Here is an 18,701-nt window from a genome sequence, read left to right as displayed (position 1 = left end):
CAGAAACACAGAAACCCCAGCAGTGGCACACTACAAATCAGTTAAACACTTGACGGATATCAAAACCATCATTACAACATCCCTTGTGAATGTGGACTACACTAGAACAGAGAAACAGAAACCCCAGCAGTGGCACACTACAAATCAGTTAAACACTTGACGGATATCAAAACCATCAGTGAAACATCCCTTGTGAATGTGGACTACACTAGAACAGAAACACAGAAACCCCAGCAGTGGCACACTACAAATCAGTTAAACACTTGACGGATATCAAAACCATCATTACAACATCCCTTGTGAATGTGGACTACACTACAACGGAGAAACAGAAACCCCAGCAGTGGCACACTACAAATCAGTTAAACACTTGACGGATATCAAAACCACCAGTACAACATCCCTTGTGAATGTGGACTACACTAGAACAGAGACACAAAAACCCCAGCAGTGGCACACTACAAATCAGTTAAACACTTGACGGATATCAAAACCATCATTACAACATCCCTTGTGAATGTGGACTACACTACAACAGAGACACAGAAAGTCTACCATAAGTCAAATTATATGAGTAATAACTCGACATGTCTAAGAAGACGTTAAAATAAAACTGAATTACATTAAATAATGATATACGAACCACAAACCAGCAGCAGCAAGATGAAAGGCTGACAGAGGTTTCTGGAAGATTGTTTTCTAATTTCGAGTGGTTCTGATCTCGACCACCACCACACAGAGAGGCCTTCTCAGGACTTTCTCTGAAGACATTAGATTAGCAGTCAAAACGTGGAGGTAGAAACTGTTTGGTACCAATAACAAAAGCTTTATTTTATAGCGCAAAGCTACATAAATAACTCCTTGTTTGGTACCAATAACAAAAGCTTTATTTTAAGCAAAGCTACATAAATAACTCCAATTTGTACCAATAACAAACAGTTTATTTTATAGCGCAAAGACATAAATATCCTTGTTTGGCCCACCAACAAAGCTTTATTTTATAGCGCAAAGCTACATAAATAACTCCTTGTTTGAACAATAACAAAAGTTTTATTTTATAAGACAAAATAATATAATAAATCCTTGTTTGGTACCAATCAAGAAAGCTTTATTTTATCTCTGAATTTACATAAATAACTCCTTGTTTGGTACCAGTAACAGCTTGATTTTATCGGCAAAATAATATAATAACTCCTTGCCCACCATCCATCAGTGAGAAAGCTATTTTATCTCTGAATTTTGTCAGTTCGAACAGTTACAGTTGACACATCGAAAGACAAAATATAATAAATGGCCCACCATCATCAGTAGAAAGCTATTTTATTTTTTGGCCTGTCCTTGCCATGGTTACTGATGAGGGTCGGAACACCCTGAAACCTGGAACTGTGTGATCATGGTTACTGATGAGGGTCGGAACACCCTGAAACCTGGAACTGTATGATCATGGTTACTGATGAGGGTCGGAACTCCCTGAAACCTGGAACTGTGTGACCATGGTTACTGATGAGGGTCGGAACTCCCTGAAACCTGGAACTGTGTGACCATGGTTACTGATGAGGGTCGGAACTCCCTGAAACCTGGAACTGTATGATCATGGTTACTGATGAGGGTCGGAACACCCTGAAACCTGGAACTGTATGATCATGGTTACTGGTGAGGGTCGGAACTCCCTGAAACCTGGAACTGTGTGACCATGGTTACTGATGAGGGTCGGAACTCCCTGAAACCTGGAACTGTGTGATCATGGTTACTGATGAGGGTCGGAACTGAAACCTGGAACTGTGTGATCATGGTTACTGATGAGGGTCGGAACTCCCTGAAACCTGGAACTGTATGATCATGGTTACTGATGAGGGTCGGAACTCCCTGAAACCTGGAACTGTGTGACCATGGTTACTGATGAGGGTCGGAACTCCCTGAAACCTGAAACTGTGTGACCATGGTTACTGATGAGGGTCAGAACTCCTTTAAACCTGAAACTGTGTGACCATGGCTACTGATGAGGGTCGGAACTCCCTGAAACCTGGAACTGTATGATCATGGTTACTGATGGTTTGAAACTGATGAGGGTCGGAAACTCCCTGAAACCTGGAACTGTATGATCATGGTTACTGATGAGGGTCGGAACTCCCTGAAACCTGGAACTGTATGATCATGGTGTGACCGGAACTCCCTGAAACCTGGAACTGTGTGACCATGGTTACTGATGAGGGTCGGAACTCCCTGAAACCTGGAACTGTGTGATCATGGTTACTGATGAGGGTCGGAACTCCCTGAAACCTGGAACTGTGTGATCATGGTTACTGATGAGGGTCGGAACTCCCTGAAACCTGGAACTGTGGTTGACCAAACCTGGAACTGTGTGACTGGTTATGAGGGTCGGAACTCCCCTGAAACTGTGTGACCATGGTTACTGATGAGGGTCAGAACTCCTTTAAACCTGAAACTGTGTGACCATGGCTACTGATGAGGGTCGGAACTCCCTGAAACCTGGAACTGTATGATCATGGTTACTGATGAGGGTCGGAACTCCCTGAAACCTGGAACTGTATGATCATGGTTACTGATGAGGGTCGGAACTCCCTGAAACCTGGAACTGTGTGATTGTGTAGGCTACTAATCATGATACGTCCAAGTTTCAGCTCTAAACACCTCTCTTTATTCACTGGTTATAGACTGCATCTTTTAATCAGTATATTAGAAATTAGAAGCTACATTCCATTACAAAATTAGGATTTTAGAGATGAGATAATAAAGACGCTCCAACGTTCCACGATCTAAATGATGGTGTGGCCAATCTGTCATTCTTCTCCAAAGCACCTCTATAACTCGTACATCAGAATATTCTCGTGAGAGCTGGAGTACACCTGCTCCAACCTAATTTTAAATGAAACATTGTTCATACTCGATTTTTTAAATAACTAATAATCACAACTAATAAAATCAGTGTTTCTTTTTCTTATCCAGTTATAAGTTAATTATAAGTTTTAAGTATGAGGGCTTGTGACTGAATCTCAAGATGTCGATATCCGTTAGGATTATGTTTATATATCGTCAGTTGGTTGAATTAGAACTACGTCAGTCGAAACTACATTAAATTGGTAATACACTTGACAAAAGTTTTATGAACATCAGCGGTTTTTAAAATAAAAGATATATATATTAACTTTAACCTATCCTTTAACTTGATTTTAACCCCCTAAACGACTGGTAACCGAACCAGCATAATGACTATTTTTTGAATTTCACGCAAAGCTACACGAGGGCTATCTGCCCTGTCCGTCCCTAATTTAGCAGTGTAAGACTAGAGGGAAAAATAGCTAGACTTCAACACCCACCGCCAGCTCTTGTACCAATGAATAATGGGATTGATTGTAACTTCATAACGACCCCATGTGTAGCTTTGCACGAAACTTTAAAAAAATATATTTTAAAAACAGAAAGGAATTCAAGTGTGATGAAAACGTCGCCAAGTTATTTGTCATACATTTGTGACTCAAGTGCTGATGGATTAAACTGTCTGTAATATTTGAAGAACATTAAAAACACATTTATGCAATATCGACTGCCACAAAAAATCGGTTGGGACAACTTATAAATAACTTAAAGAATTTATTTACAAAAGTGACATCCTAAACTTGCCACACAATAGGTGTCGCCCTTTTCACCGAACATCAAATAAATACATTTAACGTTTGTTTTTTTTGTTTTAATTTCGCGCAAAACTACACGAGGGCTATTTGCGCTAGCCGTCCCTAATTTAGCAGTGTAAGACTAGAGGGAAGGCAGCTAGTCATCACCACCCATCGCCAACTCTTGGGCTACACTTTTACCAACAAATAGTGGGATTGACCGATCCCGTTATAACGCCCCCATGGCTGAAAGGGCGAGAATATTTGGTGTAACGGAGATTCGAACCCGCGACCCTCGGATTACGAGTCGAGTGCCTTAACACCTGGCCAAAATACCTTTAATTTGCGCTATACGTTCAGGGTCGTCTTACACACCGAAAAATACGGTAAACAATAATTAGCTGCGTTTCTTACTCTAAACAATCATAAACGTATTTTAGCGACAGTAAAAATAACAACAATAAATTAAACGAAGCACAAGACCGAGTCTTTCTTCCCTGGTGAGTGTTTTATTGTTATTATTATTAAGGTCATAAACGCACCCTGCATGGCCAGGTGGTTAAGGCACTCGACTAGTAATTCGAGGGTTGCGGGTTCGGATCCCCGTCACACCAAACATGGTCGCCCTTTCAGCCATGGGAGCGTTATAATGTTATAGTCCATCCCTCTATTCGTTGGTAAAAGAGTAACTCAAGAGTTGGCGGTGGGTGGTGATGACTAGCTGCCTTCCCTCTAGTCTTACACTGCTAAATTAGGGACGGCTAGCACAGAGAGCCCTCGAGAAGCTTTGTGCGAAATTCAAAAACAAACAAGCAAATAAATGGTCCCACCTTTTTTCTTGCATCCATCAACAGGTTTTTTCAGGTTAACAATAAGAGGAAATTCTCAATAGCCAAGAGTGTAATTAGATATGAAGCTACGAGCTGAAAGTTTATGCTTGAAAAACAAAAAACTCAGTAGGATCCTGTGAGTCGCTGTGCTAATAACACTGAGGTGAATTACCAGTAATTTCTCTCTTTTAGTGCAAAACTACTTAATAACCACTACGGGAATCGAGCCTGGAATTTAGCGTTATAATATATTTAGTTAAAACAATGAAAACCTGAATTAAAAGAAATTCCTTACCTTTTATACGAAATAGTGACGTTTTCATACACTGGACGATCCAATGAGGTTCTATCGGAAATGCATCTAGGTGCCGGTAGAGGGCGCTCTTCCGAACTTCTTTTGAAACTCGATAGCAGCCCACGCTTTCGTAAACCGTAAAGTTCCTATTCCGTAACCAAAATAACCTAAGTCATTGAGAAACATCTAATGAAACCAATTATATTTAGTCTATTATATTAGAAACGTCTAATAAAACTAATTCTATTTAGTTTTCTGATTTGTTTATGAAGTTAAAAAGAAAATGAAACGTCCTCTGTCGGCCCAAACAAACAACTAAAATGTTCTCACTGATGTGAAACTAGGTTTGACGATTCTGACAAACTAGGTCATTATTGGAATCAAAAGTTGAAAGGATATCTAAACGTAGAGAAAAACTACTGACCATGTCGGACTTTATGAGTTTATCTTTCACGAGTTACGTATTCACATAAAATATTCGGTTTGTTCTATTTTATTTATTTCATGGAAAATATGTGAGCTAATTTCTTTATGTCATCGGTGCTTTGAGAAATCATTAAAATAATATATTCTACTAAAACTGTATGGAATAAAGATATATTATCTCTGTACATCCATCCATGGATTACATAAATAAAAGAAAGACAAACCTTAGATACGGCAGGATGGTTTGGAGAACTTGAGCCTTCCTTAGTTGCATCGTTTTCTTCAAGAGGGCGCTCAGAATGTGAGTTTCCGAGATCCTGAAAAACACAAAATATGTGTTATAGCAAGTTTGACTCGAAATAATTGTCATTCACAAATAATTATTCTGCTTTAGTTCAAATGACAGACTTTCTTACTAGATTATAATAATTCAGGGTTTGTATTACTAGCACGTAATAATACTAATATTCCGTCACTATATTAACTATTCTACCAAACAATAAGACCCGGCATGGCCACGTGGTTGAGGCACACGACTCGTAATCCGAAGGTCGCGGGTTCGAATCCCTGTAACACGAAACATGCTCGTCCTTTCAACGTGAGAGCGTTATAATGTGACGGTCAATTCCACTATTCGTTGGTTAAAAGAGTAGCCCAAGAGTTGGCGATGGGTGGTGATGACTAATTGCTCTCAATTTAGTCTTACACTGCTAAATTAGAGACTGCTAGCGCAGATAGCCCTCGTGTAGCTTTGCGCGAAATTCAAAACACAAACTAAACAATACAAAGTTACATATATTCGAATTTCTTGGATTCTCTTTTATATGTATACTGACGCCTAGAATGAATGGAGTTTTCACATTTAGAAGACAGTAGTGTTTTCTCCTTACAAACAAATTGTCCCCCGCTGGTACAAAGGTAAGTCTTCGGATTTACATCGCTAACATTAGGGATTCGATTCTCCTCGGTAGGCTCAGCAGATAACCCAATGTGGCTTTGCTATAAGAAAACACAAACAAAAAATCAACAAATTAGAGTTGTCCTGTCATTTTACTACTAATCGCCTTAAAATTGAATATAAAATTAATCAATTACTGTTAACCTGTTTTATTTCAAAAAAGCACGGCATGGCCAGGTGGGTTAAAGCATACGACTCGTAATATGAAGTCGCGGCTTCGATAGCCCACGTGTAGCTTCGCGCGAAATTCATAAAACAAACAAAACAATTGTTTGAAAAATACTCAAAGCTGGTGTTTAACTTCTTACCAATGTAACACTCGTCATAATCATTCAAGACGTTCACACCAAACAGAGGCCAGAAGGTCAGGACTGGTCAGGTCTAAATAAACTAAAAGGATTCCTGCCACAAGACACAATACACCTGTAAAGTATACCCAAAACTTTAGTTCCGAGCTTTTCAACATTTAAAACAAATCGTGCTTTTAATTACACAGATAATTTAAATGGTTTTTGGTTGTTTCTTTGTCTTAAAATGTAAACGGCGACACATTTAAGGGCATGAGTAAAGACGCTGCTTTCGTCTGTGGTTTCATGCTCTAGACTCGTTATCCGAGGGTCGTGGGTTCGAATACCCGTCGCGCCAAACATGCTCGCCAATTCAGCCGTAGGGGCGTTATAATGTTACGGACAATCTCACTGATCGTTGGTAAAAGAGTAACACAAGAGTTGACGGTGGGTGGTGATGGCTAGTTGACTTCCCTCTTGTCTTACACTAGTCCTGGTCTTTTAACAGAGTAATAATTCGCTGAACAGACGCGGAAAAGCCACAATTCGCAATAGTGGTTGATAATCAATTAATTAAATATGACTTATTTACATTACATGTTTAAATGTGAAGTACACAAACTACAATTAGGCTTACCTACAAACACGATGAGACCAAAACACAAACCGAAGGAAGTTGTTAAAAAATCATTCTCCAAACGAACAGACAAGGACGGCACCTGGCGAATGGAGGCCCACGTCAAGATAGCTAACAGTACAGCTCCACCAGTCAGAATAGTGCAATAACCAGCGAGTCGAACCACCATGTTCGAAACAATGTTGGTCAAAACCCAGAGAACAAACCCTGTCCTGAAAAACAAAACATAAGCCGTTAACCAAAACCATGACGTCTAAAGTATGAAAAACATAGAGAGTTGGTCAACACCGTGATGTCTAAAGTATGAAAAACATAGTGCTGGTCAACACCGTGATGTATAGAGTATGAAAAACATACAGAGTTGGTTAACACCGTGATGTCTAGAGTATGAAAAACATAGAGAGTTGATCAACACCGTGATGTCTAGAGTATGAAAAAACATAGAGAGTTGGTCAACACCGTGATGTCTAGAGTATGAAAAACATAGAGAGTTGGTCAACACCGTGATGTCTAGAGTATGAAAAACATACAGAGTTGGCCAACACCGTGATGTCTAGAGAATGAAAAACATACAGAGTTGGCCATCACCGTGATGTCTAAACTATGAAAAACATAGAGAGTTGGTCAACACCGTGATGTCTAGAGTATGAAAAACATAGAGAGTTGGTTAACACCGTGATGTCTAGAGTATGAAAAACATAGAGAGCTTGTCAACACCATGATGTCTAGAGTATGAAAAACATACAGAGTTGGCCAACACCGTGATGTCTAGAGTATGAAAAACATAGAGAGTTGGTCAACACCGTGATGTCTAAAGTATGAAAAACATAGAGAGTTGGTCAACACCGTGATGTCTAGAGTATGAAAAACATAGAGAGTTGGTCAGCACCGTGATGTCTAAAGTATGAAAAACATAGAAAGTTGGTCAACACCGTGATGTCTAGAGCATGAAAAACATAGAGAGTTGGTTAACACCGTGATGTCTAGAGTATGAAAAACATAGAGAGTTGGTCAACACCGTGATGTCTAGAGTATGAAAAACATAGAGAGTTGGTCAACACCGTGATGTCTAAAGTATGAAAAACATAGAAAGTTGGTCAACACCGTGATGTCTAAAGTATGAAAAACATAGAATGTTGGTCAACACCGTGATGTCTAAAGAATGAAAAACATAGAATGTTGGTCAACACCGTGATGTCTAGAGAATGAAAAACATACAGAGTTGGTTAACACCGTGATGTCTAAAGTATGAAAAACATAGAAAGTTGGTCAACACCGTGATGTCTAAAGTATGAAAAACATAGAGAGTTGGTCAACACCGTGATGTCTAGAGAATGAAAAACATACAGAGTTGGTTAACACCGTGATGTCTAAAGTATGAAAAACATAGAAAGTTGGTCAACACCGTGATGTCTAGAGTATAAAAAACATAGAGAGTTGGTTAACACCGTGATGTGTAGAGTATGAAAAACATAGAGAGTTGGTTAACACCGTGATGTCTAGAGTATGAAAAACATAGAGAGTTGGTTAACACCGTGATGTCTAGAGTATGAAAAACATAGAGAGTTGGTCAACACCGTGATGTCTAGAGAATGAAAAACATACAGAGTTGGTTAACACCGTGATGTCTAAAGTATGAAAAACATAGAAAGTTGGTCAACACCGTGATGTCTAAAGTATGAAAAACATAGAATGTTGGTCAACACCGTGATGTCTAGAGAATGAAAAACATACAGAGTTGGTTAACACCGTGATGTCTAAAGTATGAAAAACATAGAAAGTTGGTCAACACCGTGATGTCTAGAGAATGAAAAACATACAGAGTTGGTTAACACCGTGATGTCTAAAGTATGAAAAACATAGAAAGTTGGTCAACACCGTGATGTCTAAAGTATGAAAAACATAGAATGTTGGTCAACACCGTGATGTCTAGAGTATGAAAAACATACAGAGTTGGTTAACACCGTGATGTCTAAAAGTATGAAAAACATAGAGAGTTGGTCAACACCGTGATGTCTAAAGTATGAAAAACATAGAATGTTGGTCAACACCGTGATGTCTAGAGAATGAAAAACATACAGAGTTGGTTAACACCGTGATGTCTAAAGTATGAAAAACATAGAAAGTTGGTCAACACCGTGATGTCTAAAGTATGAAAAACATAGAAAACACCGTGATGTCTAGAGTATGAAAAACATAGAGAGTTGGCCAACACCGTGATGTCTAGAGTATGAAAAACATAGAGAGTTGGTCAACACCGTGATGTCTAAAGTATGAAAAACATAGAGAGTTGGTCAACACCGTGATGTCTAGAGTATGAAAAACATAGAGAGTTGGTCAACACCGTGATGTCTAGAGTATGAAAAACATAGAGAGTTGGTCAACACCGTGATGTCTAGAGTATGAAAAACATAGAGAGTTGGTTAACACCGTGATGTCTAGAGTATGAAAAACATAGAGAGTTGGTCAACACCGTGATGTCTAGAGTATGAAAACATAGAGAGTTGGTCAAACACCGTGATGTCTAAAGTATGAAAAACATACAGAGTTGGTTAACACCGTGATGTCTAGAGTATGAAAAACATACAGAGTTGGTTAACACCGTGATGTCTAGAGTATGAAAAACATAGAGAGTTAGTCAACACCGTGATGTCTAGAGTATGAAAAACATAGAGAGTTGGTCAACACCGTGATGTCTAGAGTATGAAAAACATAGAGAGTTGGTTAACACCGTGATGTCTAGAGTATGAAAAACATAGAGAGTTAGTCAACACCGTGATGTCTAGAGTATGAAAAACATAGAGAGTTGGTTAACACCGTGATGTCTAGAGTATGAAAAACATAGAGAGTTGGTTAACACCGTGATGTCTAGAGTATGAAAAACATAGAGAGTTAGTCAACACCGTGATGTCTAGAGTATGAAAAAACTTAGAGTTGGTTAGCACCGTGATGTATAAAGTATGAAAAACATAGAGAGTTGGTCAACACCGTGATGTATAAAGTATGAAAAACATACAGAGTTGGTCAACACCGTGATGTCTAAAGTATGAAAATCATAGAGAGTTGGTCAACACCGTGATGTCTAGAGTATGAAAAACATAGAAAGTTGGTTAACACCGTGATGTCTAGAGTATGAAAAAACATAGAGAGTTGGTCAACACCGTGATGTCTAAAGTATGAAAAACATAGAAAGTTGGTCAACACCGTGATGTCTAGAGTATGAAAAACATAGAGAGTTGGTGAACACCGTGATGTCTAGAGTATGAAAAACATAGAAAGTTGGTTAACACCGTGATGTCTAAAGTATGAAAAACATAGAGAGTTGGTCAACACCGTGATGTCTAGAGTATGAAAAACATACAGAGTTGGTTGGTCACCGTGATGTCTAGAGTATGAAAAACATAGAGAGTTGGTCAACACCGTGATGTCTAGAGTATGAAAAAAAACATAGAGTTGGTCAACACCGTGATGTCTAGAAGTATGAAAAACATAGAGAGTTGGTCAACACCGTGATGTCTAGAGTATGAAAAACATAGAGAGTTGGTCAACACCGTGATGTCTAAAGTATGAAAACATAGAGAGTTGGTCAACACCGTGATGTCTAGAGTATGAAAAACATAGAGAGTTGGCCAACACCGTGATGTCTAGAGTATGAAAAACATAGAAAGTTGGTTAACACCGTGATGTCTAAAGTATGAAAAACATAGAGAGTTGGTCAACACCGTGATGTCTAAAGTATGAAAAACATAGAAAGTTGGTCAACACCGTGATGTCTAAAGTATGAAAAACATAGAGAGTTGGTCAACACCGTGATGTCTAGAGTATGAAAAACATAGAGAGTTGGTCAACACCGTGATGTCTAAAGTATGAAAACATAGAGAGTTGGTCAACACCGTGATGTCTAGAGTATGAAAAACATAGAGTTGGTCAACACCGTGATGTCTAAAGTATGAAAAACATAGAGAGTTGGTCAACACCGTGATGTCTAAAGTATGAAAAACATAGAGAGTTGGTCAACACCGTGATGTCTAAAGTATGAAAAACATAGAGAGTTGGTCAACACCGTGATGTCTAGAGTACAAAAAACATAGAGAGTTGGTCCAACACCGTGATGTCTAAAGTATGAAAAAAAACATAGAGAGTTGGCCAACACCGTGATGTCTAAAGTATGAAAACATAGAGAGTTGGTCAACACCGTGATGTCTAGAGTATGAAAAAACATAGAGAGTTGGTCAACACCGTGATGTCTAAAGTATGAAAAACATAGAGAGTTGGTCAACACCGTGATGTCTAAAGTATGAAAACATAGAGAGACATAGAAAGTTGGTTAACACCGTGATGTCTAAAGTATGAAAAACATAGAGAGTTGGTCAACACCGTGATGTCTAGAGTATGAAAAACATAGAGAGTTGGTCAACACCGTGATGTCTAGAGTATGAAAAACATAGAGAGTTGGCCAACACCGTGATGTCTAGAAGTATGAAAAAACATAGAGAGTTGGTTAACACCGTGATGTCTAAAGTATGAAAAAACATAGAGTTGGTCCAACACCGTGATGTCTAGAGTATGAAAAACATAGAGAGTTGGTCAACACCGTGATGTCTAGAGTATGAAAAACATAGAGAGTTGGTCAACACCGTGATGTCTAGTATGAAAAACATAGAGAGTTGGTCAACACCGTGATGTCTAAAGTATGAAAAACATAGAGAGTTGGTCAACACCGTGATGTCTAAAGTATGAAAAACATAGAGAGTTGGTCAACACCGTGATGTCTAGAGTATGAAAACATAGAGAGTTGGTCAACACCGTGATGTCTAGAGTATGAAAAACATAGAGAGTTGGCCAACACCGTGATGTCTAAAGTAGTATGAAAAAGTATGAAAAACATAGAGAGTTGGTCAACACCGTGATGTCTAGAGTATGAAAAACATAGAGAGTTGGTTAACACCGTGATGTCTTAGAGTATGAAAACATAGAGAGTTGGTCAACACCGTGATGTCTAGAGTATGAAAAACATAGAGAGTTGGTCAACACCGTGATGTCTAGAGTATGAAAACATAGAGAGTTGGTCAACACCGTGATGTCTAAAGTATGAAAAACATAGAGAGTTGGTCAACACCGTGATGTCTAAAGTATGAAAAAACATAGAGAGTTGGTCAACACCGTGATGTCTAGAGTATGAAAAACATAGAGAGTTGGTCAACACCGTGATGTCTAAAGTATGAAAAAACATAGAGAGTTGGTCAACACCGTGATGTCTAGAGTATGAAAAACATAGAGAGTTGGCCAACACCGTGATGTCTAAAGTATGAAAAACATAGAGAGTTGGTCAACACCGTGATGTCTAAAGTATGAAAAACATAGAGAGTTGGTCAACACCGTGATGTCTAAAGTATGAAAACATAGAGAGTTGGCCAACACCGTGATGTCTAGAGTATGAAAACATAGAGAGTTGGTCAACACCGTGATGTCTAAAGTATGAAAACATAGAGAGTTGGTCAACACCGTGATGTCTAAAGTATGAAAACACTAGAGAGTTGGTTCAACACCGTGATGTCTAAAGTATGAAAAACATAGAGAGTTGGTTAACACCGTGATGTCTAGAGTATGAAAAACATAGAGAGTTGGTCAACACCGTGATGTCTAAAGTATGAAAAACATAGAGAGTTGGTGAGTGAACACCGTGATGTCTAGAGTATGAAAAACATAGAGAGTTGGTCAACACCGTGATGTCTAAAGTATGAAAACATAGAGAGTTGGTCAACACCGTGATGTCTAGAGTATGAAAAACATAGAGAGTTGGTCAACACCGTGATGTCTAAGAGTATGAAAAACATAGAGAGTTGGTCAACACCGTGATGTCTAAAGTATGAAAAACATAGAGAAGTTGGTCAACACCGTGATGTCTAAAGTATGAAAACATAGAGAGTTGGTCAACACCGTGATGTCTAGAGTATGAAAACATAGAGAGTTGGTCAACACCGTGATGTCTAGAGTATGAAAAAACATAGAGAGTTGGTATGAACACCGTGACCGTGTCTAGAGTATGAAAACTTAAGAACAGAGAGTTGGTCAACACCGTGATGTCTAGTATGAAAAACATAGAGAGTTGGTCAACACCGTGATGTCTAGAGTATGAAAAAACATAGAGAGTTGTTAACACCGTGATGTCTAGAGTATGAAAAACATAGAGTTGGTCAACACCGTGATGTCTAGAGTATGAAAACATAGAGAGTTGGTTAACACCGTGATGTCTAAGTATGAAAAACATAGAAAGTTGGTCAACACCGTGATGTCTAAAGTATGAAAACATAGAGAGTTGGTCAACACCGTGATGTCTAGAGTATGAAAACATAGAGAGTTGGTTAACACCGTGATGTCTAGAGTATGAAAAAATATATAGAGTTGGTCAACACCGTGATGTCAGAGTATGAAAAAAACATAGAGAGTTGGTCAACACCGTGATGTCTAGAGTATGAAAACATAGAGAGTTGGTCAACACCGTGATGTCTAGAGTATGAAAAAACATAGAGAGTTGGTCAACACCGTGATGTCTAAAGTATGAAAAACATAGAGAGTTGGTCAACACCGTGATGTCTAGAGTATGAAAAACATAGAGAGTTGGTCAACACCGTGATGTCTAGAGTATGAAAAACATAGAGAGTTGGTTAACACCGTGATGTCTAAAGTATGAAAAACATAGAGAGTTGGTCAACACCGTGATGTCTAGAGTATGAAAAACATAGAGAGTTGGTCAACACCGTGATGTCTAGAGTATGAAAAACATAGAGAGTTGGTCAACACCGTGATGTGTAGAGTATGAAAAACATAGAATGTTGGTCAACACCGTGATGTCTAAAGTATGAAAAACACAGAGAGTTGGTCAACACCGTGATGTCTAAAGTATGAAAAACATAGAGAGTTGGTCAACACCGTGATGTCTAAAGTATGAAAAACATAGAGAGTTGGTCAACACCGTGATGTCTAGAGTATGAAAAACATACAGAGTTGGTTAACACCGTGATGTCTAAAGTATGAAAAACATAGAGAGTTGGTCAACACCGTGATGTCTAAAGTATGAAAAACATAGAAATGTTGGTCAACACCGTGATGTCTAAAGTATGAAAACATAGAGAGTTGGTCAACACCGTGATGTCTAAAGTATGAAAAAAAACATAGAAAGTTGGTCAACACCGTGATGTCTAAAGTATGAAAAACATAGAGAGTTGGTCATGTCTAGAGAATGAAAAGAGTTGATACAGAGTTGGTTAACACCGTGATGTCTAAAGTATGAAAAACATAGAGAGTTGGTCAACACCGTGATGTCTAAAGTATGAAAAACATAGAGAGTTGGTCAACACCGTGATGTCTAGAGTATGAAAAACATAGAGAGTTGGCCAACACCGTGATGTCTAGAGTATGAAAAAACATAGAGAGAGTTGGTCAACACCGTGATGTTCTAAAGTATAGAAAAACATAGAGAATGTTGGTCAACACCGTGATGTCTAGAGTATGAAAAACATAGAGAGTTGGTTAACACCGTGATGTCTAAAGTATGAAAAACATAGAGAGTTGGTCAACACCGTGATGTCTAGAGTATGAAAAACATAGAGAGTTGGTCAACACCGTCTAGAGTATGAAAAACAACACCGTGATGTCTAGAGTATGAAAAAAACATAGAGAGTTGGTCAGCACCGTGATGTCTAAAGTATGAAAACATAGAGTTGGTTGCACCGTGATGTCTAAAGTATGAAAAAACATACAGAGTTGGCCAACACCGTGATGTCTATAGTATGAAAAACAGAGAGAGAGTTAGGTCAACACCGTGATGTCTAGAGTATGAAAAACATAGAGAGTTGGTCACCGTGATGTATGTAAAGTATGAAAAACATAGAGAGTTGGCCAACACCGTGATGTCCAGAGTATGAAAAACATAGAGAGTTGGTCAACACCGTGATGTCTAAAATGAAAACATAGAGAGTTGGTTAACACCGTGATGTCTAGAGTATGAAAAACATAGAGAGTTGGTCAACACCGTGATGTCTAGAGTATGAAAAACATAGAGAGTTGGTTAACACCGTGATGTCTAAAGAGTATGAAAACATAGAAAGTTACAACACCGTGATGTCTAGAGTATGAAAACATAGAGAGTTGGTCAACACCGTGATGTCTAAAGTATGAAAAAACATAGAGAGTTGGTCAACACCGTGATGTCTAGAGTATGAAAAACATAGAGAGTTGGTCAACACCGTGATGTCTAGAGTATGAAGTACATTCAGAGTATATCAACACCGTGATGTCTAAGTATGAAAACTTAGAGAGTTGGCCAACACCGTGATGTCTAAAGTATGAAAAACATAGAGAGTTGGCCAACACCGTGATGTCTAGAGTATGAAAAACATAGAGAGTTGGTCAGATGTCTAGTTAGAGAGTTGGTCAACCGTGATGTCTTAGAACATGAAAACATAGAGAGTTGAGTCAACACCGTGATGTCTAGAGTATGAAAAACATACAGAGTTGGTCAACACCGTGATGTCTAAGTATGAAAAACATAGAGAGTTGGTTAACACCGTGATGTCTAAGTATGAAAAACATAGAGAGTTGGTAACACCGTTGGTTGAACACCGTGATGTCTAGAGTATGAAAAACATAGAGAGTTGGTCAACACCGTGATGTCTAGAGTATGAAAACATACAGAGAGTTGGTCAACACCGTGATGTCTAGAGTATGAAAAACATAGAGTTGGTTAACACCGTAAAGTATGAAAAACATAGTTGGTCAACACCGTGTGTGATAAGGTCTATACACCGTGATGTCTAGAGTATGAAAAACAGAGAGTTGGTGAACACCGTGATGTCTAAAGTATGAAAAACATAGAGTTGGTCATAGAGAGTTGGAAGTTATTAACACCGTGATGTCTATGCAAGTATGAAAACATAGAGAGTTGGTCAACACCGTGATGTCTAGAGTATGAAAAAAACATACAGAGTTGGTTCAACACCGTGATGTCTAGAGTATGAAAAACATAGAGAGTTGGTTAACACCGTGATGTCTAGAGTATGAAAAACATAGAGTTGGTCAACACCGTGATGTCTAAAGTATGAAAAACATAGAGAGTTGGTCAACACCGTGATGTCTAGAGTATGAAAAACATAGAGAGTTGGTCAACACCGTGATGTCTAAAGTATGAAAAACATAGAGAGTTGGATCAACACCGTGATGTCTAAAGTATGAAAAACATAGAGAGTTGGTCAACACCGTGATGTCTAGAGTATGAAAAACATAGAGAGTTGGTTAACACCGTGATGTCTCAGTAGTATGAAAAATGTAGATAAGTTGGTTGGCAACACCGTGATGTCTAGAGTATGAAGTGAAACATAGAGAGTTGGTTAACACCGTGATGTCTAGAGTATGAAAAACATAGAGAGGTCAACACCGTGATGTCTAAAGTATGAAAACATAGAGAGTTGGTCAACACCGTGATGTCTAGAGTATGAAAAACATAGAGTTGGTCAACACCGTGATGTCTAAAAGTATGAAAAACAACAGAGAGTTGGCCACACCGTGATGTCTAAAGTATGAAAAACATAGAGAGTTGGTTAACACCGTGATGTCTAGAGTATGAAAAAAACATAGAGAGTTGGTCAACACCGTGATGTCTAGAGTATGAAAACATAGAGAGTTGGTCAACACCGTGATGTCTAGAGTATGAAAAACATAGAGAGTTGGTCAACACCGTGATGTCTAAAGTATGAAAACATAGAGAGTTGGTCAACACCGTGATGTCTAAAGTATGAAAACATAGAGAGTTGGTCAACACCGTGATGTCTAAAGTATGAAAAACATAGAGATTTGGTCCAACACCGTGATGTCTAAAGTATAGAAAACATAGAGAGTTGGTCAACACCGTGATGTCTAAAGTATGAAAACATAGAGAGTTGGTCAACACCGTGATGTCTAAAGGAAAAACATAGAGAGTTGGTCAACACCGTGATGTCTAAAGTATGAAAAACATAGAGAGTTGGTCAACACCGTGATGTCTAGAGTATGAAAAGATAGAGAGTTGGCCAACACCGTGATGGATAAGTAGTATGAAAAACATAGAGATGTATCAACACCGTGATGTCTAAAGTATGAGAAAACATAGAGAGTTGGTCAACACCGTGATGTCTAAAGTATGAAAAAACATAGAGAGTTGGTCAACACCGTGATGTCTAGAGTATGAAAACATAGAGAGTTGGTTAACACCGTGATGTCTAAAGTATAGAAAAACATAGAGAGTTGGTCAAGCACCGTGATATGTCTAAAGTATGAAAAACATAGAGAGTTGGTCAACACCGTGATGTCTAAAGTATGAAAAAAGCATAGAGATTGGTCAACACCGTGATGTCCAGAGTATGAAAAACATAGAGAGTTGGCCAACACCGTGATGTCTAAAGTATAGAGAAAACATAGAGAGTTGGTTAACACCGTGATGTCTAAAGTATGAAAAAAACATAGAGAGTTGGTCAACACCGTGATGTCTAGAGTATGAAAAACATAGAGAGTTGGCCAACACCATGATGTCTAAAGTATGAAAAACATAGAAAGTTGGTCAACACCGTGATGTCTAAAGTATGAAAAACATAGAGAGTTAATAACACCGTGATGTCTAAAGCATGAAAAAACATAGAGAGTTGGTCAACACCGTGATGTCTAAAGTATGAAAAACATAGAGAGTTGGTCAACACCGTGATGTCTAAAGTATGAAAACATAGAGAGTTGGTCACACCGTGATGTCTAGAGTATGAAAAACATAGAGTTGGAGTTACACCGTGATGTCTAAAAGTATGAAAAACATACAGAGTTGGTTGCAACACCGTGATGTCTAGAGTATGAAAAACATAGAGAGTTGGTTAACACCGTGATGTCTAAAGTATGAAGAAAACATAGAGTTGGCCAACACCAGTGATGTCTAAGAGTATGAAAAACATAGAGAGTTGGCCAACACCGTGATGTCTAGAGTATAAAACATAGAGAGTTGGTCAACACCGTGATGTCTAAAGCAAAAACATAGAGAGTTGGTCAACACCGTGATGTCTAAAGTATGGAAAACATAGAGAGTTGGCCACCACCGTGATGTCTAAAGTATGAAAAACATAGAGAGTTGGTCAACACCGTGATGTCTAAAGTATGAAAAAACATAGAGAGTTGGTCAACACCGTGATGTCTAGAAGTATGAAAACATAGAGAGTTACTCAACACCGTGATGTCTAAAGTATGAAAAAACATAGTATGAAAACATAGAGAGTTGGCCAACACCGTGATGTCTAAAGTATGAAAACATAGAGAGAGTTGGTCAACACCGTGAGATGTCCTAGAGTATGAAAACATAGAGAGTTGGTCAACACCGTGATGTCTAGAGTAAGAAAAACATAGAGAGTTGGAACACCAACACCGTGATGTCTAGAGTATGAAAACATAGAGAGTTGGTCAACACCGTGATGTCTAGAGTATGAAAACATAGAGAGTATGTCTAAAAAAAAACATAGAGAGTTGGCCAACACCGTGATGTCTAAAGTATGAAAACATAGAGAGTTGGTCAACACCGTGATGTCTAAAGCTATGAAAACATAGAGAGTTTGGTCAACACCGTG

The 18,701-nt window shown here is 38.6% G+C and overlaps 1 protein-coding gene and 1 long non-coding RNA gene across 2 annotated transcripts; both read right to left on the bottom strand.

The window, feature by feature from the left end:
- Positions 1-2,636: 2,636 nt before the first annotated feature.
- LOC143241677 (uncharacterized) lies at positions 2,637-5,484 on the bottom strand. The gene is made up of 3 exons (XR_013022255.1): positions 5,408-5,484; positions 4,758-4,903; positions 2,637-2,877 (listed from the first exon to the last, which is right to left on the bottom strand). It is a non-coding gene; the product is annotated as an uncharacterized LOC143241677 (long non-coding RNA).
- A 983-nt stretch (positions 5,485-6,467) lies between these two features.
- Positions 6,468-7,281, bottom strand: LOC143241773 (dual oxidase maturation factor 1-like). Its single transcript, XM_076485004.1, has 2 exons — positions 7,066-7,281; positions 6,468-6,564 (listed from the first exon to the last, which is right to left on the bottom strand). The coding sequence occupies exons 1-2, from the start codon at positions 7,232-7,234 to the stop codon at positions 6,470-6,472; spliced, it is 264 nt and encodes an 87-aa protein (XP_076341119.1). The 5' UTR covers positions 7,235-7,281; the 3' UTR covers positions 6,468-6,469.
- Positions 7,282-18,701: the final 11,420 nt, after the last annotated feature.

Source organism: Tachypleus tridentatus, unplaced genomic scaffold, assembly GCF_004210375.1.
Source record: "Tachypleus tridentatus isolate NWPU-2018 unplaced genomic scaffold, ASM421037v1 Hic_cluster_1, whole genome shotgun sequence".
NCBI lineage: Eukaryota > Metazoa > Arthropoda > Merostomata > Xiphosura > Limulidae > Tachypleus > Tachypleus tridentatus.
The sequence above is the reverse complement of the archived record's forward strand: the minus strand, read 5'-3'. Positions and strand labels throughout refer to the sequence as shown.